Genomic DNA, 24,004 nt, shown 5'->3' on the forward strand with positions numbered 1-24,004 from the left:
GGGGAGACGCTTCGCGGCGGCGCGAGGACCGGCCGCCGGCCGCCGTAACGTAACATGGCGGCGCCCGTGGCCGGCTCTCGAGGGCCGCGGAAGATGACGTTAGCAGAGCAGTGGGCTGGCTCGGCCGACCTACGCCCCCTTCGGCCCTGAAGCGGACAGAACCCCGACGCGCCGGCTGGCTAGGGCCACCCCCCCACGGACGGGCGCGGGGGGGCGGCCGGGACGTCGGGGTCCCGCGCCGCTGGGAGCGAGGTTGTCGAGGTCAGAAAGACATTTAGGGAAATATTTGCCAAATAGAGTCGGGTGGGGTCCAGCTCTCGTCCGTTCCCTAGACAGCCCGCGTGCGCTGACCACCTGCCACGTGCCTGGCACTGTTCCAGTTGCTGGGGACACAGTGGTGAGCGAGTCGGGCCCAAACCTTCGCCCTTGCGGGGTGGGCGATCCAGAGGAGGCGGGCGTGGGGACCGAGTGACGGGAGTGCCGCATACGCTGCACGTCAGGCCTGCAGGCTCTTGGGCGAGCTTTCTCAAGCCTGGCAACCTCTCTGGTCCCCAGTGCTTTGTCCCAAGAAAGGACTGAGTGATGATACCCGCGGCTGCTCCACGTCCTCGGGCTCAGCTGCAGGCGGCCTTCTCCAGGTACCGTGGCCCCGCACCTACCGGGTCTGGGCCTGCCCTTTCCAGATGCCAGAAAGGGGGGGACCAGCGGTCCGGCCCCCAGGGCGTCAGCCTTGCCTTGGGGGGCGGTTCTTACCAGCCACAGACCCCAGCCAGGCTTGAGCATAATCAAGGACAGCACAGAACTGGGGCTTCAGCCCACAGCGGGTGCCCTCTCCCTGGAGGGAGGGAGCTCCTGCCTGGCCGACCCCTTTGTTCACCCCTTTGTTCCCCCCAGGCCGGCTTCCTTGCCTGCGCCCAGTGATCTGTGTCATAGCGCCCAGAATTGGGCCAGCGCCTAGAGTCAGGCTAGTACCTTTCGTGGATGAGGACAGCAAACTTGGAGGTGCTCCCAAGCTTGGTGGCAGACCGAGAGGGGTGGGGACTGGTGTACCAGGCGTGGCCAGGGCCCTTTTCCGAGGAGGGCACGCTGCCTCTCAAGTTAAAAGAAGTCCATGTAGTGAGCAGGAGAAAGGGTGCCCCAGACAGGGAGCAGCTCAGTGGTGCAGGAGGGGTCACCCAGCCCAGGCCTCCTGGCTCCTCACGTCCCAGCCGGTATGTCTCTTCCTCTGCCCCTCTGCCGCTCACAGCTTGGCCCCGGACCTGATCATCTCCGGAAAGAGTGCCTGTGCACGAACCCCCCTTCAGATCCCCCTCTGCTAAAGGACACCAGGCAGTGTTAAAGAGGGCTGCTAAAAGTTCTCTAGGCGGACTGTGCCGGTTCACCTCCCACAGTTGACACAGGCTTGCGAGTGTCAATTGCTAAATTTTCAGGAATTTTATAAGCTTGTTATTAAACACTGCCATTGTTAAAAATGTAACTTCAGGGCTTCCCTGGTGGCGCAGTGGTTGAGAATCCGCCTGCCAGTGCAGGGGACACGGGTTCAAGCCCTGGTCCAGGAAGATCCCACATGCTGCAGAGAAACTAAGCCCGTGTGCCACAATTACTGAGCCCATGCTCTAGAGCCCGCAAGCCACAACTACTGAGACCGCGCGCCACAACTACTGAAGCCTGTGCGCCTAGAGCCCGTGCTCCGCAACAAGAGAAGCCACCGCAATGAGAAGCCCGCGCACCGCAACGAAGAGTAGCTCCTGCTCGCCGCAACTAGAGAAAGCCCGCGTGCAGCAACAAAGACCCAATGCAGCCAAAAATAAATAAATAAAATAAATGTTTTAAAAAATGTAACTTCATTTTATTGTATTCATTCACTATTACCCATTTCTGTCTGTCTGTTGTAACTGACTGGGATGGTGGAGGTCTGTATAACGTTGTACACCGCACTTCTCATCCAACCCCACTTTCACAGATAACACACTGGCAGCTCGAACGCAGCAAAGGTGGGAGTACTTACACCACTACTTAGACTAGACTTAAAGTGATAGAGAAAATGCTAACAATGAAGATTAAACTTAAAAGTATGTTGTGTCCATAGTCATTACATTGTAAATAGCACACACAGGATGTGTAAACATATCCTGTAACCTAATTTCTTTCCTCAGTGGAGTACATGTCCAGTGAACCCAAACATCTTTAGTTTTTCTCTAATGAAAAGCAAAAGTAGCAAAACTTAGGCTTGTTTAGCAGTTAGTGTTCCAGTGTCTTATTTGGGAATGACCTGGGTACTCGAGGAATTCCTGCTGTGAATGGAAGATATTGCCTGTCAATATTTCATGTCAGTAAACAAAGGATGTTGTAGCCATCAGTCACTACAGCCGCATCCCGGATGGTGAGCCACGAGGGAGCCCAGGATGGAGACAGGATGCCACCATCAAACCGTCAGCCGCTGCATCTGCCCCGCCCCGCGCAGCGCACCCCGAGGAAACTCAGGCTGCCAAAGCATGGGATGCCCCAGATGGCTACGATGCGGAGCAAAGGAATGATTTCATTAACAGTGATCCTTTGAAGCTCCGACTACCTGGTCTTTGTTGCAAAAACCCTTCTGCATCCTGGCCCCTCCCTCACCTCTTCAGAGCAGTCTCTCCACGTTATCTGAGATGCTGTGTCCTGGACTTGAGTCCTCAGTTTTGTCACCAAATAAAACAACTCAACTTTTAGGTTGTGTGTTTTTTTTTTTTTTTTTCAGTCTACACCATCTAACTTAATTTAGCAGTTCCAAGTTACTAAAAATCTGGAGGAACCATTTTAAGTAGACAGTCCTAGAACATAATTATTCCTAAAGAGTTCATCTAAAAACTCTTACCTCATGTACATTTAATTTACTTAAAAGTTTTGACTTGGCCTCTGTGCACCAGTGCCAAATCAAATCTTGGAGATAGAGTTTTGGGTGAAGTAGAAAAGAATGGCTTTATTGCTTTGCCAGGCAAAGGGGGACACAGGCTTGTGCCCCTGAAAACTGTCCCAACCCGGGAGGATTTGGTGAGTTTTATAGCAATGGTTCAAGGGCAGGTTGCTGATAAGGATCAGAGTCTGTGCAGGGCCTGCGCTCCTTTAATCTGGCCTCAGGTGGTCTCCTGATGACTTTCTCTGGTTCCCTTAATGTGGCCTCAGGTGGTCTCTTGATGAGCTTCTCTGGAATGAAGAATGCTAACATTTTCCATTTGTTGCGTGTTTTAGTTCTGTAAAGAGCTTAAAGATATTGTTATGGGTATCCCTTGAGGGGGAACCAGGACCCTGCCCCAAGGCTGCACCATTGTTTCTTGGCTGTTTTTCCCTTGTTTCTGCATCCCCTCCCTTCCCTGATTAGCAACTGTTTAAATCTGCCCCTTGGGACTCAGGGAATGTCATGGGGGCTGGAGTCTGATCCCTACAAACAAGAAACGGGTGACAAAGAAAGGTTTGCATGCCCAGGAGTCTCACAGGGTCCTGCTCTGTTTCAGTTTTATCATATCAAGTTATTTTTCTTGCTGACAAGTTTTGTAACAGGAATAATCAGATCTTAATTTGACTTGTAGTAAAGCTAAGTACAGTAAAAGTATTACACTTAATGTTGATGAGTCTAAAGACATGTCTGTATTAATTGAACAAAACTTGTTTTCATTCATTAAAAATTAATCCTAGATGATATGATCCTGAAATTCATTTAGGTTAGTGTTATATTTCTGAGTATCTACATAAGCACTTAATTTCCCTTAAGCCAGTTAAATAGAGCTCTTTTACAAATTAGTTTTGGCAATACCACACATCTACAAAACACACATGCATAGATACATACAAACAGAGACCCTGCACTTCTGAAACCAAGCAGGACCCTGTGGGGCTCCTGGGCACGAAAGCCTTTCTGTGTCCCCCATTTCTTGTTTGTAGGGAATAGACTTCAGCCTCCACCACCTTCCCTGAGTCCTAAATGGCAGGTCCAAACAGTCGCTAATCAGGGAAGGGAGGGGATGCAGAGACAAGGGAGGAGCGGCCAAAAAACAATGGTGCAGCCTTGGGGGAGGGTCCTGGTTCTGCCTCAAGGGATACACAGAACAGTATCTTTGAGCTTCTTACAGAACTAAACCCCACACCAAATGGAAGATGTTAACTACCTGACGAAGCATTCTTCATTCCAGAGAGAAGGTCACAGTTCGATAAACTCGGAGATCCACAGAAGCCCATCACGAGACCCCCTGATGCCAGATGGTCTCTGGATTGAAGGAATGCAGGCCCTGCACGCACCCTGATCCTTATCAGCAATCCCCCCCCCTTGACTATAAGATGCCTCACAAACCCCCCCGCAGGGATGGGACACACAGTTTTGAAGGCATTAGCCCACCGTGGCCCCCTTTGCCTGGCAAAGCAATAAAGCTATTCTTTTCTACTTCACCCAAAACTATGTCTCCGAGTTTCAGTTCAGTTCTGGTGCACAGAGACCGAGTTTTGGCATCACTTCCCATCCGAAAATTTCAGCCACGAATCAGGTACAGTAATACAAAACCCATCAGTTACAGAAGAGGTTGGATTCAGGGGAGTTCCCTGGTGGCCTAGTGGTTAGGATTCTGGGCTTTCACTGCTGTGGCCCAGGTTCAATCCCGGGTCAGGGAACTGAGATCCCGCAAGCCACACGGTGCAGCCAAAAAAAAAAGAAAAAAAAAGGCTGGATTCAAATTGGTTTTCTGGCCAATGGAACAAATCAAGGTCACCTGTTTAGATGGCTAAACGCTTTTTACTAATACTTATGGAGAAGACACTTAAGATTTGTCCTGTCCTTGACAAGTTCCAAATTACCTAGCCCCCTTTTGTTTTTCCTTTTGATAAGAGTTACCTTCCTGAAATTTGCAATTTCAAAAGATGGCCTAGATGAGTGTTCCTGGAGAAGACCAGGTAGAATATTTACATCTCAAAAGCATAGGAGGAGAAAGGCAAGTTCTCCTAGGAGGAACTTCTGTTTCCTTAAGGCCAGATTTTTAAAATATATATGTTCTTATAAGCCTCAAGATAAATAAAGGAGGTTTAGGGGGCATTAAAAGGATTGGTGGGCTTTGGGTTGTTTCTGGAGCCACACCTCTGGTCCTGTAAAGACTAGATTTGTGAAACAAGGACAGCTGTTTTTAATTCCTCAAAGAATTGGGTGCCACCTCAATGACAATAATATCAAAGGACTGACATACCCATTCACCTGTTGGAATGTTTTACTTTCCTTCATCTAGCTTAGGGGAGAAGGCAAAAAAAAAAAAAAAAATCCTACCAGGCTCTGAATATCAGCTATGTTTAGTTTCATCAGACCAGTGGCCTTTAATCTTGGTAATCCATTTACAAAAACTTTGGAGGATCCTACCTGGGTTTAAGAAATTCTTTAACTGTGGCCCTCAGTTCCACCTTTGACTCAAAGAGGCTCGCCTACAGCCTCAGGTGGTCCCATTTCTAAAGGTGACCACTGAATAGCGTCTTCAGAGTGGAAGGCAATTCAGACGGAGGATGAGAATGAGCCCTCAAATAAAGGAGCACGGCGGGGACCAGTAGCCAGCCAAAGTCAGAGGGTTTTTGTTTGTTTGTTGTAGGTACGTTTTATATCATTAACCTTTCATTAGCCTTCTACAACATCCTTCAATGGAGCTATTTTGGAATTTTGAAGGCTTTTGGGGCTTTTGCATACCAATTAAAATAGGTACAATAATAAATTGAGAGCCCTCTAAAATTTTTAACAATTTAGAAGTCTTTCCAGTTCAAAAGATCCAAGAAGCTAGCCCTACAAGCATTTTCTCCTGCTCATCTAATTTTAGAAAAGAGAAAAGCTCTTATCACCCTTGTTTCCAGTAGACGCTGCGGGCAGGGGTCCAGGAGACTGATTGACAGGGAAAGGACTTACCCTCTGCTGGCTTTCTCTGTGCGTGCAAAAATCAGTTTTGGAATGCCAAAAGAGCCCCAACTTGGCCACTTCAGGGCCCGATTTCCTTTAATTCCTGGTCAAGGATGCAGGCATACATACAAATGCAAGCATCCGTAAGCCCAGCTGGCATCCCCACAGGTGGCCGTCTGCACAAGAGCTGTTTGGCCTTTGAGTCACAACTTCCCATGACCAATTTGGTCGCCTAATGCAGAGATGAGATGTGACCTGAACAACTTTCTGAGGACAGTGTGGTGGATTGCACGTGTGCTGCTTCTGAGTCCAGCTTCCCAAAGAGTGACCCTTGGGTCGGTTGAGCGTCTTATGTGTCTGGGCTTCTCCCTCTGACTGCCGTGGGTGCTCGGGCCACCAGGTGATCAGTCCATATTGTGTGTCCCTGGCCAAGCAGTACTTACCTAATGGCTGTTGTGGGACCCCCTGTGGGACCAATACACGTCTGGAGGATGGATCCTCAGACAGTTCCTCGAGGTTCTCAGTCACCTGGGAACACCTTGTGGCCTCACGGAGCAGATGTCCCTTGTTCTTGGGAGCTGGATTAATTCAGCCTCTCGTTTCTCTACCAAAGGGTTTATTCAGACCATATATCAACTTGTTTCTTTGGTTTTTTGTTTGTTTGTTTTAAGCCAAATTTAACAAAAACCCAGCCACCTATGTTTCCCTGGACCTCCCTTCCAGATCCTCCTAGGTCCCTGCCTGGGAAATGTACTGGTGTCCCTTAAGGCTCCAAGTCAAGTAGAAACAGCTTGAATAAAATTTTTCAGATCATCCCTTAAAAGCAGTGAGATCTGGATATCAGGAGAACTCACCAGAACACCTGAGGAGTACGGAGAAGCCAGTGGGGTCCATGGGCCCAAGCTGGTACTGAGCACGGGTTTGGGGGAGACTCCAGGTGTCCTCTGGGGGGTGTCTCTGATACGCCATGCTAATGTTGACAAAAAGATTCATCAGGCTTCCCTGGTGGCGCAGTGGTTGAGAATCTGCCTGCCAGTGCAGGGGACATGGGTTTGAGCCCTGGTCTGGGAAGATCCCACATGCCGCGGAGCAACTGGGCCCGTGAGCCACAACTACTGAGCCTGCGCGTCTGGAGCCTGTGCTCCGCAACAAGAGAGGCCCGCGCACAGCGATGAAGAGTGGCCCCCGCTTGCCACAACTAGAGAAAGCCCTCGCACAGAAACGAAGACCCAACACAGCCATAAATAAATAAATAAATAAATTTAAATTAAAAAAAAAAAATTCATCAATAGTTGATCTAAGGAAGAAAGGGAAATTGAGCCAACCTGATGATTATAACTTGGGAGACAGTCTTTCAGAAAGTTCTCATCACTGTTCCGCCCATTAGAGGTCAAAGCACAGGTATATAAGTTTTTGAGACAAAGGGCTGTATGTCAAATGACATACTGACAGGTTACACAATCCAGGTCTGCACATACAAAGCGAATAGTGGGTCATCGTGACTCCTTACTACAGTAAGAAGAAAGGTTCTCTCCTGAGGACGTCTGGTTAACACAGATGCTCAGCCCACACTTGAGGGGAGGGAGGAGGCCCAAATGGGCAGAGAAAAATTTTATGTTTAGATATTTCTTGTTTCATCCAGAATCACAGACAGAGAGAACAGACTGGTGGTTGCCAAGGGGGAATGGAGTGGGAGGTCGGGGTTAGCAGATGTAAGCTTTTATATGTATGTATATAGAATGAATAAACAATAAGGTCCTACTGTATAGCACATATCAATATCCTATGATAAGCCATAATGGAAAAGAATATTAAAAAAAGAATGTATGTATATGTAAAACGGAATCGCTTTGCTGTACAGCAGTAATTAACACAACATTGTAAATCAACTATACTTCAACAACAAAAAAAAGCTAAAAATAAATAAATATTTCTTGTTTTGTCATAAAATACAAATTTTATTTTGTCATATTGATTTTCTCTATTATTTTCTCTTTTCAATTTCATTAATTTCTGCTCTAAGTTTTATTATTTGTTTTCTTTTGCTTTTTAAAGTTATTTATTTATTTATTTACTTATTTATTTATTTATTAATGGCTGCGTTGGGTCTTCGTTGCTGCGCGGGCTTTCTCTAGTTGCAGCGAGCAGGGGCTACTCTTCGTTGCGGTGCGCGGCCTTCTCACTGTGGTGGCTTTTCTTGTTGCAGAGCACAGGCTCTAGGTGTGTGGGCTTCAGTAGTTGTGGCACACGGGCTCAGTAGTTGTGGCTCGTGGGCTCAGTAGTTGTGGTTCGTCGGCTCTAGAGCGCAGGCTCAGTAGTTGTGGCGCACGGGCTTAGTTGCTCTGTGGCATGTGGGATCGCCCGGACCAGGGCTCGAACCTGTGTCCCCTGCATTGGCAGGCAGATTCTTAACCACTGCACCACCAGGGAAACCCCTCTTTTGCTTACTTTGGATTTAATTTGCTCTTCATTTTCTAGTTTCCCAAGGTAGAAGCTTAGATTGTTGATAATAGAGCTTTCTTCTTTTCCAATATATGCAGTCAATGCTATACATTTCCCTCTAAGCACTGCTTTTGCTGAATCTCACAAATTTTGATAAGTTGTTTTATTTTCATTTAGTTCAAATTATTTTTAATTTCTCTTGAGATTTCTTCTTTGATTCATGTGTTATTTAGAAGTGTGTGGGGTTTTTTTTCATTTATTTTTTATTGAAGTATAGTTGATTTACAATGCTGTGTTAATTTCTGCTGTACAGCAAAGTGACTCAGATATACACATATAGACATTCTTTTTTTATATTCTTTTGCATTATGGTTTATTACAGGATATTGAATATATTTCCCAGTGCTATACAGTAAGACCTTGTTGTTTATCCATTCTCTATATAATAGTTTGCATCTACCAGCCCCAAACTCCCAGTTCATCCCTCTCCTTCCCCCCTCCCTCTCGGCAACCACAAGTCTGTTCTTTACGTCTATGAGTCTGTTTCTGTTTCGTAGATAGGTTCATTTGTGCCATATTTTAGATTCTGCATATAAGTGATATCATATGGTACTTGTCTCTCTCCTTCTGACTTACTTCACTCGGTATGATCATCTCTAGTTGCATCCATAGAAGTGTGTTTTTAAATCGCCAAGTATTTGGAGATTTTCCAGCTATCTTTCTCTTACTGATTTCCAGTTTAATTCCATTGTGGTCTGAGAGCAGACACTGTATGATTTCTATACTTTTACATTTGTCAAGGAGTGTGTTATGGCCCTGAATGTGGTCTGTCTTGATGATTGTTTCCAGTGACTTTGAGAAGAATGTGTATCCTGCTGCTGTTGGATGACGCAGTCTATAGATGTCCCTTTTACGCAGTTCATTGATAGTGCTGCTGACTTCACCACGTCCTTACTGATCTCTGCCTGCTGGATCTGCCCATTTCTGATAGAGGGCTATCGAAGTCTCCAACCATTATAGTGGATTCATCTATGTTTCTTTTGTTCGTGCCTTAAAATCTATTTTATCTGATATTAACATAGTGATACTGGGCTTGTTTTTAATGAGTATTTACATAATATACCTTTTATCCATCCTTTTACTTTCAACCTTTCTGTATCCTTATGATGTAGTTGTGTCCCATATAAACAGCATATAGTTGTGTTGGTTTTGTTGTTGTTGTTGTTTTTTAGAGTGACAATATTTGTCTGTTAAGTGGAACATTTTGTCCATTATCGTTGAGTAAAAATCATTGATATGTTGGTTCTCTCTTTTTGTGTCTTCTTTTGGATTGATTCTTCTTCTTTTTTTTAAATTTATTTTTGGCTGTGTTGGGTCTTCATTGCTGCGCGTGGTCTTTCTCTAGTTGCGGAGAGTGGGGGCTACTCTTAGTTGCGGAGCACGGGCTCTACGTGCGCGGGCTCAGTAGTTGTGTCTCGTGAGCTCAGTAGTTGTGTCTCATGGACTCTAGAGCACAGGCTCAGTAGTTGTGGCGCACGGGCTTAGTTGCTCCACGGCATGTGGGATCTTCCCAGACCAGAGCTCGAACCCGTGTCCCCTGCATTGGCAGGTGGATTCTTAACCACTGTGCCACCAGGGAAGTCCCTGATTATTCTTTTTTTTTTTTTTTTAATTTTTACTTATTTATTTATTTTGGCTGCACCATGTGGCACGTGGGATCTTCCCCAACCAGGGATCGAACCCGCGCCCCATGCATTGGAAGCGTGGCATCTTAACCACTGGACCACCAGGGAAGCCCCTGGATTGATTATTCTTTACCATTCATTTTATCACACACATTAGTTTAAAAGTTATTCATTCTGTTTATATATATATTTTTTTGGAGTAGTTTCACCAGCAGTTACAATGGGTCTGTTTCACTTATTACAGTCTAAAATGAATAACACTGGGTCTTCCCTGGTGGTCCACTGGTAAAGAATCCTCCTTACAATGCAGGGGACGTGGGTTGGATCCCTGGTCAGGGAACTAAGATCCCACATGCCTTAGGGCAACTAAGCCCATGCACCACAACTACTGAGCTCGTGTGCCTCAACTAAAGAGCCTGTGTGCTGCAAAGTACAGAGCCCACGTGCTCTGGAACCCGTGTGCCACAACTAGAGAGAAGCCCACCCACTGCAACGAAAGATCTTGTGTGCCTCAACGAAGATCCTGCGTGCCGCAACTAAGACACAATGCAGCCAAAAATAATAAAATAAAAATAAATAAATAAGGGACTTCCCTGCTGTCCAGCGGGTGGGACTCCATGCTCCCAATGCAGGGCGCCTGGGTTCGATCCCTGATCAGGGAACTCGATCCTGCGTGCATGCCGCAACTAAGAGTTCCCGTGCTGCAGCTAAATAGTCCGCGTGCCGCAGCTGAAGATCCCACGTGCCGCAACTAAGACCGGGCACAGTCAAAATAAATAATAAATAAATAAATATATATTTTAAAATAATAAATAAATAAATCTTAAAAAAAAATAAAATGAAATGAATAATACCAATTTCCATGTATGGTCATATGGCCTACCACTTTCTTTTTTATTTTTGAAACATGACCATAAACCTTTATGAAAAATTATAACAAGGTCTTTATTTCATTTACTTTTAGCTATGTCATAAATACCAGAAGAGAAACTGGATGGTTTGTGAGGAAAGAGAAAAAGTTTTCCATAAAGCAAATTTAGAAATCCTTCCCTTTTGGCTCTGTTTTCTGATTCCCCCCTTCACTGTGTTGAAGAGAGATCAAGTTCTTCCAGGTTTTTGGTTAGGTGGGTGGTTTCCAGACTGACCGGACTCTCCAGGTGGGTGGTTCCTGCACAGCACTTTCCGGTCGCTGGATCTATGACTTGTCCAACCTTGAAAATGGTCTCAGCCAGTTCACGCTTCACATGCTTTGTTCGCGGGGCAGAGCTCTGAGAAGCACAATACCCCCACGGTGCCCTGCTGGAGAACATGGTGGGCAAAGTAGGTTTTTCGCTTATTAAGATACTGGTCCTCTGGATAAAATCCTTTTGGAGATTCAGCTCAAATGTCTTATATAATCAAGAATGCTCTCCTTCAGCAACCTTTAATAAACAGGGATCCAGAACAAGTCTGGTCACTCTCACTTCAGCAGTTTTTTGCATTGCTGTCCCATGACAGCATTTGGCACGGACAGGTGAACGAGCTATTGACATTATGTGGCTTTGGTCACCTGGAGGGCTCCCACATGGCAGCCTAACACTTTACATATCTAAAAATACTGGACAAAATATGCAACAAAGGTTTTCAGGCAGTAGACGACAGGCACTGCAGAACAGTGATCCTTGGGAGAAGGGAAACAGCAAGGTGAGTTCCACGGTTGGCCAGCCTGCCCCTGGAGGAACTTCCCAGGCTGCAGGACAGGGAGGCGGAACCCAAATAAAGCTGGGTATGCCCGTGGCTTGAAGAGACAGAGTTCAGCATGTGGGGAGCCCAAGGTGACTAGAACTTTTCGGGCAGAGTTGCAGAGGGAAAAGGCAAAGCTCTGGGGCTCAGCTCTGGGGCTCTGCTGTGTGTCCCCTCCAGTTCTCAGCATGTATAGAAGTGCCCCGAGGCTGGGAAAGACCCTGGAACAGGGAAAGTGGAACATTCCTCAGAGTTCACGCGGGCCAGAAAGAGGTTCGCAATGGCCACGGGGCACTGAGTAGAGCGCCCAGAAAGCTGTTGCTTAGTATTAAGGTCAAACTGGCTCAGACTAAGGAGTTTTCTGAGCCCACCTAACGAAACCTAAAAGGAAGACCCAAAAGGATCAAATTATTTCCAAGTAACTAACTGCATTCCGGAACAAAGCTCAAAAACATATAAAAAAGAAAAAAAATCCCAATGACCCAACACTATAAAAATTACAATATCTGGCATCTGATAAAAATTACCATAAACATAAAGGAGCAGGAAAATACAACTCATAATAAAGGGGAAAAAAATCAATCAATCGGAACAGAACCAGAAATGAGACAGATAATAGAATCCGTAGACAAGGGCATTAAAGTTTATTATAACTATCTGAAATATCCAGGAAGGTAGGAGAAAGATTAAAAGATGTTAAGTAGGGCTATAAAAGCCCTCAAATGCAAATACATGTCCAGGGACTTCCCTGGTGGTGCAGTGGTTAAGAATCCGCCTGCCAATGCAGGGGACACGGGTTCGAGCCCTGGTCCGGGAATATCCCACATGCCACGGAGCAACTAAGCCTGTGAGCCACAACTACTGAGCCTGCGCTCTAGGGCCCGTGAGCTACAACTACTGAGCCCGCGCACCATAACTGCTGAAGCCCGCATGCCTAGAAACCATGCTCCACAACAAGAGAAGCCACTGCAATGAAAAACCCAAGCACTGCAACGAAGAGTAGCCCCCGCTCGCCACAAGTAGAGAAAGCCCGCACGCAGCAACGAAGGCCCAACGCGGCCAAAAATAAATAAATAAATAATAAAATAGAAAATACATGTCCATACAAAGACTTGTATGTGAATATTCAGAGCAGCTTTATTTGTAATAGCCAAATACTGGAAATTATCCAAAAGTCTATCAACAAGTGAATGCACAAACAAATTGTGGTTTTTCCACACAGTGGAACACTGCTCACCAATAAAAAGAACGCACTATTGATGCACCCGACGACATAGACAAATCTCAAAATAATTTTACTAATTTAAGGAAGACAGACAAAAAATAGAATATATTGTATGATTCCATTACATAAAACTGTAGAAAATGCAAACTAGCAACAGAAAGAGGATTGGTGGTTATCTTGGGGGGAGGTGCCAGTGAGAGGCAGGAGGGGAGATTGCAAAGAGAGACGAGGGTGTTTGGGTGGCCGTGGGTATGTTCCTTATCTTCATGGTGGTAATGGCATCACAGGTGCATGCTGACCTTCAAAATGAAACAGTTGTTCTACCAGCAAAAATGGGTTTACTCGGGAATAGGAGAGAATTGCGACTTGGGACAAGCAGGCTATACAAAGGCCAAAGGCAAGTCTAACAAAGGAGAGGAACATTATTTTATAGAGAAAAAGGAGGAAGTTGGGAGGGGTTGTTTTGAACCAAAGTCCATTGGAGAAAAGTGAGAGTTCAGAGTGGTGATGGATTCTGGCTGAGTTTCTGGGGAAGTGGATTTCTTGTAGGAGATGCCCTGTACATCTTTTCCTGTGGGGACCTGTAATTGATGATTCTTCCTGTGACCAACTTTGAGTGGTACTGAATGAGAGCTCCCCCTTCTGGCCTCCTGACTCCATTTCAGTGAGGTTTCCCTTTATTAATTTTCACATGTATACATCAAAATCGATCAAATTGTGTATTGCATGTCAATCACACCTGAATGAACCTGTAAAAGAGTGACAAAATAAATTTAATAATACTTTCACCCTCCTACCAGAAATACAGATCCTTTGGGTATTTTATCCAGAGCACTTTAACTCTATTAACCCCTTCCTGATTTATATGTTGCCACATATTTTAATTTTATCTTTTTATTGTTGTTTAGTGGAGTCATGGCTTCTTTATACTGTATTTACCCCCAGATTTTCCTCTTACTTTGCCCCCCAGTTAGTTCCAGATCTTCTATCTAGGAGCTCTTTATCTCAGCCTGAACTACATCCTTTAGAATTTCCTTCCTAAGGACATTCTGTCTCTGAGTAAAAGTGTGTTTATTTTGTCTCATTCTTTGTTTAAAAATATAAGTAATCTTTTTTTTTTAGTAAATACATACAGAAATGTGCAGAAATCATAAATACACAGTTGAACTTCCACAAAGTAAACACACTGTGTCTCCAACATCTGAATCAAGAAGCAGAGTATTACCCACGCCTTGGAATCACCCCTGCACCCCTCCCAATATAATCCTTTTAATATGCTCCTGATCAGTTTGCTTGTATTTTGTTGAGGATTTTTGCATCGATGTTCATAAGGACTGTTGGTCTGCGGTTTTCTTCTCCGCCCTTGGTATCAGGTAATACTGGCTTTATGGAATGAGTTAGGAAATATTTCACACTCTTCAATTTTTTGGAAAAGTTTGAGAAGGATTGGTGTTAATACTTCTTTAAATGTTTGCTAGAATTCACCAGTGAAGCCATCAGATCCAGGGTTTTTCTTTGTTAGGAGATTTTTGATTATTGATTCAATCTCCTCACTAGTTATGGGTCTATTTGGAATTCCTATTTCCTCATGATTTAGTCTTAGTAGGTTTTGTGCTTCTAAGAATTTGTCCATTTCATCTAGGTTATCCAATTTGTTGGTGTACAATTGTTCATGCTCTTGTAATCCTTTTTATGTCCTTTTTATTTCTGTTGAATTGGTAGTGATGCCTCCACTTTCATGTCTGATTTTAGTAAATTGAGTCTTCTCTCTTGTTCTTAGTCCATCTAGCTAATGGTTTGTCAGTTTTGTTGGTATTTTCAAAGAACCATCTTTTTGTTTCATTGATTTTTCTCTGTTGTTTTTCTATTCTCTATTTCATTTATCTCCACCCTAATCTAACCTTTATTTCTTTACTTCTGCTAGTTTTTTGTTTTGTTCTGTTTTGTTTTGTTTGGCTGTGCCTCACAGCTTTTGGGATCTTAGTTCCCCAACTAGGGATTGAACCCGCGCCCTCGGCAGAGAAATTGCCAAGTCCTAACCACTGGACCACCAGGGAATTCCCTCCTTCTGCTAGTTTTAGGTTTAGTTTGTTCTTCTTTTTCTAGCTCCTTAAGTTGTAAAATTAGGTTGTTGATTTGAGATCTTTTTTAAAAATATATTTATAGCTCTAATTTCCCCCTTATCACTGCTTTCGTGGTGTCCCATAAGTTTTGGTATGTTTTGTTTTTGTTTTCATTCCTCTCCAAGTAATTTCCAAGTTCCCTTTTGATTTCTTCTTTGATCCTTTGGTTCTGTAATGTTCCACTTTTCCTTCTGTTGTTGATTTCCAGCATCATCCTGTTGTGGCCGGAGAATGTACTTTTTATGGTATCTAGCTTTTAAAATCTATTGATGGGAATTCCCTGGTGGTCCAGCGGTTGGGATTCTGTGCTCTCGCTGCCGAGGGCTCGGGTTCAATATCCGGTCAGGGAACTAAAATCCCGCAGGCCACACAGAGCGGCCAAAAGAAAAAAAACGATTGAGACTTAATTAGTGACTTAATATACGGTCTCTCCTGGAAAGCGCCCCATGGGCACCTGAGAAGGATGTGTGTACTTTTGTCACTGGGTGGAGTGTCCTGGGCATGACTGTTAGACCTGGTTGGTTCACTGTGTTGCTTAGGTTCTCTGTTTCCTTACTTATCTCCTGTCTGGTTGTTCTATCCAATATTATGAGTGGGGTATTGAAGTCTCCAATTGTTATTGTAGAACTGTCTGTTTCTCTCTGTAATTCCATCAGTTTTTGCTTCATATATTTTCATGGTCTGTCATTAGGTGTGTAAACATTTATATTTGTCATATCTTTTTGCCGTATCAAACCTTTTATTAACATGTAATGTCCTTCTTTGTCTCTTGTAAACTTTTTTGATTTAAAGTCTATTTTGTCTGATATTAGTTTAGCCACCCCTGCTCTCTTTTGGTTGTTATTTGCAGGGAATACCCTTTTTCATCCTTTCACCTTCAATCTATTTGTGTCTTTGGATTTAAAGGGAGCCTCTTGCAGACAGCATAGAGGTAGATCATGTGTTTTTATCCATTCTGCTTGGGTTTTCCAAGGCTTAAGATGAGGATGCTTCCTGCTAGGGACCATTTGAATTTTCTTCTGCCACTTGCCACGAGAATCATCATGAGTCCAGAATCATTTCCAAATAATTTCCTTGTCTACACTTTCCTGGCGTATCCCGGGGCATGGACTTTGCAGCTTCATGCCGGAGCCAGCTCTTGTGTTACAACCCTTCTTCCCTTCACCCTCAATATCAAGACAGCTCACTGCCAGGCCTGCAGGCCACGAGAGGAGGCCTGGGCTTACTTCTGGTGTCCCTTCCCTGCTGAACGAGTGGTGTGTGTGCATCAGACTCACTCTGGACCTAAACCACTAACCCCAGAGCCACGAAGCCCAGACTCTCATGCCTCCTCTCCCAGCTCTGTTTGCTGGCAGGGCCTGGGCAGAGTTAACCTGATGACCTCTGCCCCTTGAACCCACCCCTGCCAGTCCCTCCCCACCTCCTCCGGGGTCATTGGCAGCTCCCCTGGGCTCCACCTCCCCATCTGGGTTTTCCCTTGGCGGGGGAGGTAAGTGGAGGGGGGAGGTGAGGGTTGCGGGGGAAGAGGTGAGGGCAGCCTGACTGCTGAGAGCTGGGGGCAGTGGGCAGATCTGCCCTGGACAGGGGAGAAGGTCCCCGAGAGACTGTCCTGGGCAGAGCCCACGGCAAGCACGAGCAGCCTCTCCCCAGTGCCTGATGAGATGCCCCTGGACCCGCACCTCAGCCCCACAGTGATGGCGGCCGGGGAGAGTCTGGAGGGGATGAGGGCTCTGGGGCGTCAAAGGGATTCATCCCCAGGGCGTCCTGACGTCATTGTGCAGGCCACGTTCATGCTGACTTCTGTGCTTCAGTCTCCAGCTGGACAGTGGCTCAGAACCCAGGCCCCACAAGGCGCCCACCCTGCACCCTTTCACTTCCCCACCCCGAGGGCTGCTCCTTTCCCCAGCTGCCCACACAGCCCCGCCAGCACGCGGCTCCTCCCACTCCCTGCCCCCTTTGTCCCAGTCTGGTCCAAGCCCTGGCCAAGCAGCTCCTCCCAGGCCTGGGCTGCACAGCCAGCGCCTCTCCGCCTGCGTAGGCCCGTCTCCTGCTCACCTGGGCCCGCGCTCACGCAGTCACACTTCCTGCGCATCTTCTGAGCACCCGGTAGGGAAGGTCTGGCCTTCTGGCGAGAAGATACAGACCGGGGTTCCTCAACTGCTGCTCTGTCCACAGTTTGGGCCGGATCATCCTTTGTGGGGTCGTCCTGCTTTTCAGGATGCTTAGCGGCACCCTTGACGTCTACCCAGTGGGTTCAGTAGCACCTCTCTTCCCAGCTGCGACCATCCAAAATGCCTCCAGATATTGCCAAGTATCCCTGAGGGCAAAACTGCCTCCCACCCCCGAGAGCTCTGGATACAAGGAACGATCAACGTATTTACTAAAGTACCTAGTGAGTCAGGTGAGAGTGTAAGGAAAAGGAAAAATGCAGGATGGGGTAAGAGGGACTGGAGAGGATGGGATGGTGTTATGGACTGTTCCCTCCCACCCCCCCCCCCCAATTAATGTATCAAAGCCTTAATCCCCAGGGTGGCTGTATTTGGAGATGTGGCCCCTAAGGAAGAAAACAGGCTAAATGAGGTCAGAGGGGTGGGGCCCTAATCTGATAGGATTAGTGTCCTTTTAGGAAGAGACACCAGAGGCTTGCTCCCTGGATGTCTCTCCTTTGTTTTCTCTCCCTCTGCATGCACACAGGGAGAAGGCCAGGAAGAGAGTCAGAAACCAAACTGGTGAGAACCTTGATCTTAGACGTCCAGCCTCCAGGACTCTGAGGACGTTTAAGCCACCCAGTTCGTTTTTGTTACGGCAGCCTGAGCCCATTAAGCCATGTGGGGTAGGTTGGCAGCTATAGTACACAGGATGGGTGGGCTGGCTCTCACTGAGAAGGAAATACTTGAGCAGAGCCTCAAGGGAGAGAGGAAGAAGGCTGTGGCATCCTTGGAAACAGGTGGGCCCAGCTCGAGGGAAGGCCCTGGGGCAGGAGCAGCAGAGTGTCCCCGCCGGCCTGGCAAGGAGGTTATGTGGCTGGCATGGCGTGGGCAGGTAAGGGGTGGGAGGGAAGGTTGGCAGGCAGACAGCCTCCCAGCCACATCAGGGCTTGGACTGTCACTGGGGTGAGACGGGATCCGTGGAGGGCTGTGAGCAGAGAGGGGGCAGCATCTGATGATGGTTTAAAAGATCCCTCTGTCATAGCAGCACTATTCACAACAGCGAAAGCATGGAAGCACCCGCACGTGAATGGAAACAAAATGTGGTCCATACACACAGTGGAATATTATTCAGCCTTAAAAAGGAAGGGAGGGCTTCCCTGGTGGCGCAGTGGTTGAGAATCTGCCTGCCAATGCAGGGGACACGGGTTCGAGCCCTGGTCCGGGAAGATCCCACATGCCGTGGAGCAGCTGGGCCCGTGAGCCACAATTACTGAGCCTGCGCGTCTGGAGCCTGTGCTCCGCAACAAGAGAGGCCGCAATAGTGAGAGGCCCACGCACCGCGATGAAGAGTGGCCCCCGCTTGCCACAACTAGAGAAAGCCCTTGCACAGAAATGAAGACCCAACACAGTCATAAATAAATAAATAAACAAATACCTTTTAAAAAAACAGGAAGGGAATCTCGACACCTGCTAAAATGTGGGTGAACCTTGAGGACATTCTGCTCAGTGAAACAAGCCAGTCACAAAAGGACAAAATACTGTGCATTTCCACTTATATGAGGTCCCTGGAGGAGTCAAATACACAGAGACAGAAAGTAGATGGTGGGTGCTAGGCGCTGGGGGAGAGAAGAATTAGTGTTTAATGAGGACAGAGTTTCAGTTTGGGAAGATGAAAAAATTCTACTCATGGGTGGTGGTGATGGCTGTACAATACGGTGAATACTGTGAACCATACTTAATGCCACTGAACTGTATACACCTAAAAATAGTTAAGATGGTAAATTTTATTTTATATTTATTTTACCACAATTTAAAAAAGAAAATAAGAAAGGTCCCTCTGGCTGTCTTAGGGCAACTGGACCACAAGGAGGTGAGCTACACAGAGATGGTGAGAGGGCTCAAGAGTCCAGGTGAAGGACTTCCTTGGTAGCGCAGTGGTTAAGCATCTGCCTGCCAATGCAGGGGACGCGGGTTCGAGCCCTGGTCGGGGAACTAAGATCCCACATGCCGCAGGGCAACTAAGCCCGTGGGCAACTGAAGAGCCCGTGTGCCACAACTAAAGAGCCTGCACGCCACAACTGGAGAGGCTGTGCCCAGCAACTAGAGAAGCCTGCGTGCCGCCACGAAGATCCTGCCTGCTGCAACTAAGACCCGATGCAGCCAAAAATAAATAAATAATTAAATAAATAAAATATTAAAAAAAAAAAAAGAGTCCAGATGAGGGGCAGTGTGGACCAGGGGCCTGGAGCCTGGCTCAGAGAATGGTTCTGGTCGCTCTGAGGGTGGAGTGCACAGGATTTCTAAAAGGACTGCTGTGGGTTTGGTCTGAGCATCTGCCAGGATGGACTGCCCTCACCAGAGATGGGGAAGGCTGTGGGCAGTTGTTGGGTTTTATTATGGGGGGAAGAGGGACAGCAGATGGAGGGTGAAGTCAGGACATCAGATTTGGACATGCTGACCTTGAGAAGTCTGTTCTCCAAGTGGAGGTGTCCAGGGCAGCTGGATGGGGCACCTGGAACTGCATGGCTGGTTTTTACAGCTGCGATTGGACAAGGTCGCAAAGGACATGGCCCTGAGGACAGGACATGAAGAGGTGGGGGGCGAAGATGGAGCGAGGAGGGGAGGGGACACGGGGTCACTGATGGCCAGTGGGGAGGCCTGAGGACTGGTCCGTGGATGCTTTAGGTGGGTCAGGGCAGTGCCGGGACGCTGGCTGGACAGGGGTGGGCTCAAGAGAGAAGGGGAGAAACTGGACAGCCAGGAGAGGTGATGGAGGGGGGGCGAGGGGCTCACGAAGTTTGTCTTATTTGGATATGAAAGAAATCACAGCCTGCTCGCTGAAGAGAAGAGCCAGTGGGGAAGGAAAATCCGTACCCCTGGGGAGGGGAGAGGGAGGAGGAAGCAGGCTAGGGTGAGGGAACAACGGCGCTGGCAGGGGTGGCGGGGTGGGGGGGTGGGGGGCGGAGAAGAAGTGTGTGGCCGGGCACTCAGGACCGGGGCAGCCCTGAGGTTCCGCCCGGCGGACCGGTGGCGCGGTCCCCTCGGTAGAGAGGCACAGTTGCGGGGAGGATGCGGCCAGGGGCTCCAGGGTGTGCGGGGCAGGGATGGTCAGGCTGGGCCGTGCCGGGGAAGCGGGAGAAGGGACACTTTGATGGATCCACGAGTCCGCAGCTGTGCCTTCCACCGCACCGCCGCCGAGGTCTCCCCGAGCCTTGCCCGTGCGCGCGCGGGGACAGCGGGGCAGGAGCGGGCCGCGATCCGGAGGCAGCGGGACGGGACGACAGGTAGAAAAAGCCCGTGCCGTGTGGCGCCCTCCGGCCACACGTCCCAACCCAGCGGCCCCGCGGGGCTGCTGCTCAGGGCCGGCCGCCTCGCCCCGCCCCACTTGGTGGCTGTGACCTTGCGACCCGGGCACGGGGCTCCGGATAAAGGGCGCGGAAATGCGCACGTCCGGGAATGCCGCCCGCTGGCCCCCCAGCCGCTGCGCCGGGCCGGCCTGCGTTTCCGGAAGCCCCCCGCCCGGCCCGGGCTGCAGCGCGAGCCTGACCCTGAGCCCGACGGGGAGGAGAGAGTGGCGCTCACGAGCACTGCCCCCTCCCCTAGGTCAGCAAACCCTCGTCCGGTCGGGGCCGCGGACGTCCCATCCCGTGCCGGGGCGACAGCTGACCCAAGGCCCGGGGGTGGGGCAGAGGGCATTTGGCCCGGCGCTGCCCACCAGGAAGGGGGCCGGGCGCTGCCCCGCACAGCGCGGGCTCCGGCACTCAGGCGGGGACGCGGGCCTGGGTGCACTCTCCGGAGGTCGCGGCCTCTGCATCAGTGCTGCGCCTCGTAGAGACCAAGTAGACGCCAAGTGGACACCGCCCCTCTCAGAGGGACCGGGTCTCCCCCGCACGCGTGGGCCTGGCGGGGACCTGAAACCCGCGCGCATCGGGGCGCCCGCGGGGGTCACACTCGGCTCTTTACTTCCAACAACCTTGTGTGGTCACGAGGGAGCAAAGGGCATAGAGAGGCCAAGTGACCCCTCCGAGGTCATGCAGCGGGGGTGGGGGTGTGTGGCAAATAGGTGTCAGGGAGCGGAGTGGCGGAGGGGGGACCCGGCAGGCCGATGGGCTTCTCACCTGTCCCTCTCCCCTGAGGCGCAGGGGCAAGGCTAGGCCCGAGTCAGGAGCGGAGAGAGCGGATCCCCCACCGGCCCACGGGCCTGGGTCGCTCCTGCCCCGATCTCCCCAGAGCAATCCGACCCGACTGGACCCCACTGGCCCGGGAGCAGAGGCCGCGCCTTTGCATTCACTGGCCCCCAGTCCCTGGCTTGCCTCGAGCCCCTCCCTCAGGATCGGCCCAGGGACACCCCAAGCCCCGGGACCGCCGAGCTCCCGCGGCAGATTTCGCGCTTCCTTGGCTTAATTCCGGCCGGCAGTGGCTCTGGAGGTGTTATCCAGGAGCCGCCTCCTCCAAGAAGCCCTCCCCACTCCGTGGCCTGTGGGCCTGACGGTGCTCTAAGCGCAGATCCCGCCCGGGGCTGGGCACACGGAGCCCAGGAGCCACCTCGGTCCCTTTAAGCTAGCTGTTCGCGCAGTCCCGGGGTTTCCATGACGACGACGTCTGATGGGGACCCGGGCGGGGTCGGGGCGCATGCGCGGTGCGCGCCGGCCGCCGCAAGTCTTCCCGAGTCGCCGGCGCTGCTGTCGCGGCGTCCCCAATCGCGGTAAAGGCGGGGTGGGGGTTCGCTGGGCCGGGGTGGGGGGGAGGGAGAGGGAAGGGGTCGCTGGGCCCGGGGGGGCGTGGCGGGGGTGGAGGGGCCGTGGTGAGGAGCCGCGAGACCCGGTGGGCCGGGTGGGGGTGTTCGCTTGTCCCGAGGGGCGGGCCCTGGAGGTGGGTTCGCTGGTCCGCGGAGGTCGGGGTGGGGTAGGGGCTCGCGAGGCCGGGTTCCGGGGTGGGTGTTCGCTGGCCGGAGGTGCGGGCGCTGCTGACCCTCGGCTGCTGCAGGGCGCCCGGGCTCCCTCCGCTCGGCCATGGCCCCCTCGCCGCCGTGCAGGCCCCCGAGGTCGCCGCCGCCGCTGCTGCTGCTGCTGCTGCTGCTGAGCGTCGCGCTGCTGGGCGCCCAGGCCCGCGCGGAACCCGCCGCCGGGAGCGCCGTCCCCGCGCAGAGTAGGTGCCGCGCGCGTCTGCGGAGGGCTCCCCCCTGGCCCTGACCGCACCCGGGCGTGCGGGAGGGGCGTGGCTCGCCTTTGTTCCTAGGGTGGGCCCCGCGCCCCCTCGGGTGGGAGGTGGGGGGCGCACGGAGGCCGCTGCTCCGGTGGGTCCGGGCTGGGAGCGCGCCCCGCGTCCTGACCCGCGCCACCCGCAGGCCGCCCGTGCGTGGACTGCCACGCTTTCGAGTTCATGCAGCGCGCCCTGCAGGACCTGCGGAAGACGGCCTGCAGCCTGGACGCGCGGGTGAGCCTCCCGAGGAGAGGAGGGTGGGGAGGAGGGACGCCCCTCTCAAATAACCGCCACACTGTTTCCGGTCCCAGTGTGGGAGGGCGGGGGCAGTCCAGTTCCCCTCCTCCCCAGGGCCTCGCCGGCACTTTTCCCGGGGGTCACCGAGGACAGCCAATCCCAGTGCAGCCTGTTCCGGGGGGAGTGCTGAGGCCCAGTGGGAGGGGAGAAACTGAGGCGGGGGAAGAGGTGGTAGGAAGCGGGTGCGTAGGGCTTGCTGGGCACGGAACGTTAGCTTGGGCGCAGCTGTCTGGGGGGTTCCCTGCCCCCGGCCTCACCTGGGGAGGGACGGGTGCGTGCACAGGTGCCAGGGGTCAGCCCCGTCAGCCGACGGAGTTTCCATTTGTGACAGACATATGTACTCCTTCTGAGAAAGGGAGAGCATTCCTAGAAGTAGAAAGAAGGGGAGACCCCACCGTGCTCCCCTTTTCTGGCCAATTCCCAAGGGCCCGGCCTGAGACCTGTGGCGCCCCCTGGGGGCCAAGGGGCCTGAGTTTCATTGAGTCTGGAGCTGGGTTCCGGAGAGGAGCAGCCCCAGCCCACCCTGGGGGTCGGGGGAGGTGTGAGAGGGGCCCCTGAGAGCCGGTGTATGTGCTGAGCGGAAGCTGGGAAAAGTCGTCCTGGTGTGGGGCTGAGGAGGGCAGGACTGGCCCAGGACCGCAGAGGCTCTGGGCCGGGAGGGGGGCGTCTGTAGGGCAGCAGAGGATCCCCTGCCGTCAAAGTCTGCAGAGCTGGGGCTGGGGGTGTCCTCACATAGTCCAGTTCAGGCTCTGAGAGTCTTGGGAACGGGTGGAGACAGGACTGCCAGTGGGTTTTGGGGGGAAGCCAGGAGCTGGAGGGCCCTCGGGAGCTGGGGGGCGGGGGGCAGCGGGCGGCGCCCTGACGGCCCCGTGTTGCTCTTCAGACGGAGACCCTCCTGCTGCAGGCCGAGCGCCGGGCCCTGTGTGCCTGCTGGCCGGCCGGCCGCTGAGGACCCTCAGCCAGACTGCTCCCTCACCAATAAACACCTGGCCCGGCATGCCTGTGTCCTGTCTCCCTGCTCTGGCCACCAGAGCCCACCATCGCCGCCCCCTGGAGTCCCCAGTTGGGACTCTCTCTGGGCCTAGGTTTCTGCAGCTGTTCCGTGAGGGCTGAGGCCCTCGGGACACCGGTCCCACACCAGTGCCAGAGTTGAGGGTATGCATGTCCGGCCACACTTGTGGACCTGTACCCACGGGCACAGTGGCCACGGCGAGTCCGCCTTCCAAGGACCTCTTTCCTTGCCTGCCTGCACTGATTTTGAG

The 24,004-nt window shown here is 50.7% G+C and overlaps 1 protein-coding gene and 1 long non-coding RNA gene across 4 annotated transcripts; both read left to right on the plus strand.

Moving 5' to 3' along the window:
• The first annotated feature begins 31 nt into the window (after nucleotides 1-31).
• Nucleotides 32-1,837, plus strand: LOC133092530 (uncharacterized). Its single transcript, XR_009701063.1, has 3 exons — nucleotides 32-397; nucleotides 556-638; nucleotides 1,247-1,837. It is a non-coding gene; the product is annotated as an uncharacterized LOC133092530 (long non-coding RNA).
• An 18,051-nt stretch (nucleotides 1,838-19,888) lies between these two features.
• NICOL1 (NELL2 interacting cell ontogeny regulator 1) lies at nucleotides 19,889-23,739 on the plus strand. Of its 3 annotated transcripts, none has more exons than XM_061191876.1 (4): nucleotides 19,889-19,928; nucleotides 22,230-22,391; nucleotides 22,591-22,679; nucleotides 23,626-23,739. In XM_061191876.1, exons 2-4 carry the CDS (start codon nucleotides 22,256-22,258, stop codon nucleotides 23,689-23,691), a joined length of 291 nt encoding a protein of 96 aa, XP_061047859.1. In that variant the 5' UTR covers nucleotides 19,889-19,928; nucleotides 22,230-22,255; the 3' UTR covers nucleotides 23,692-23,739. The 3 variants fall into 3 exon arrangements, with proteins under 3 accessions (XP_061047859.1, XP_061047856.1, XP_061047858.1); XM_061191873.1 differs by lacking the exon at nucleotides 19,889-19,928 and adding an exon at nucleotides 20,376-20,527; XM_061191875.1 differs by lacking the exon at nucleotides 19,889-19,928 and adding an exon at nucleotides 21,851-21,948.
• Nucleotides 23,740-24,004: the final 265 nt, after the last annotated feature.

The sequence above is a fragment of the Eubalaena glacialis genome, chromosome 5 (genome assembly GCF_028564815.1).
Source record: "Eubalaena glacialis isolate mEubGla1 chromosome 5, mEubGla1.1.hap2.+ XY, whole genome shotgun sequence".
Lineage (NCBI taxonomy): Eukaryota > Metazoa > Chordata > Mammalia > Artiodactyla > Balaenidae > Eubalaena > Eubalaena glacialis.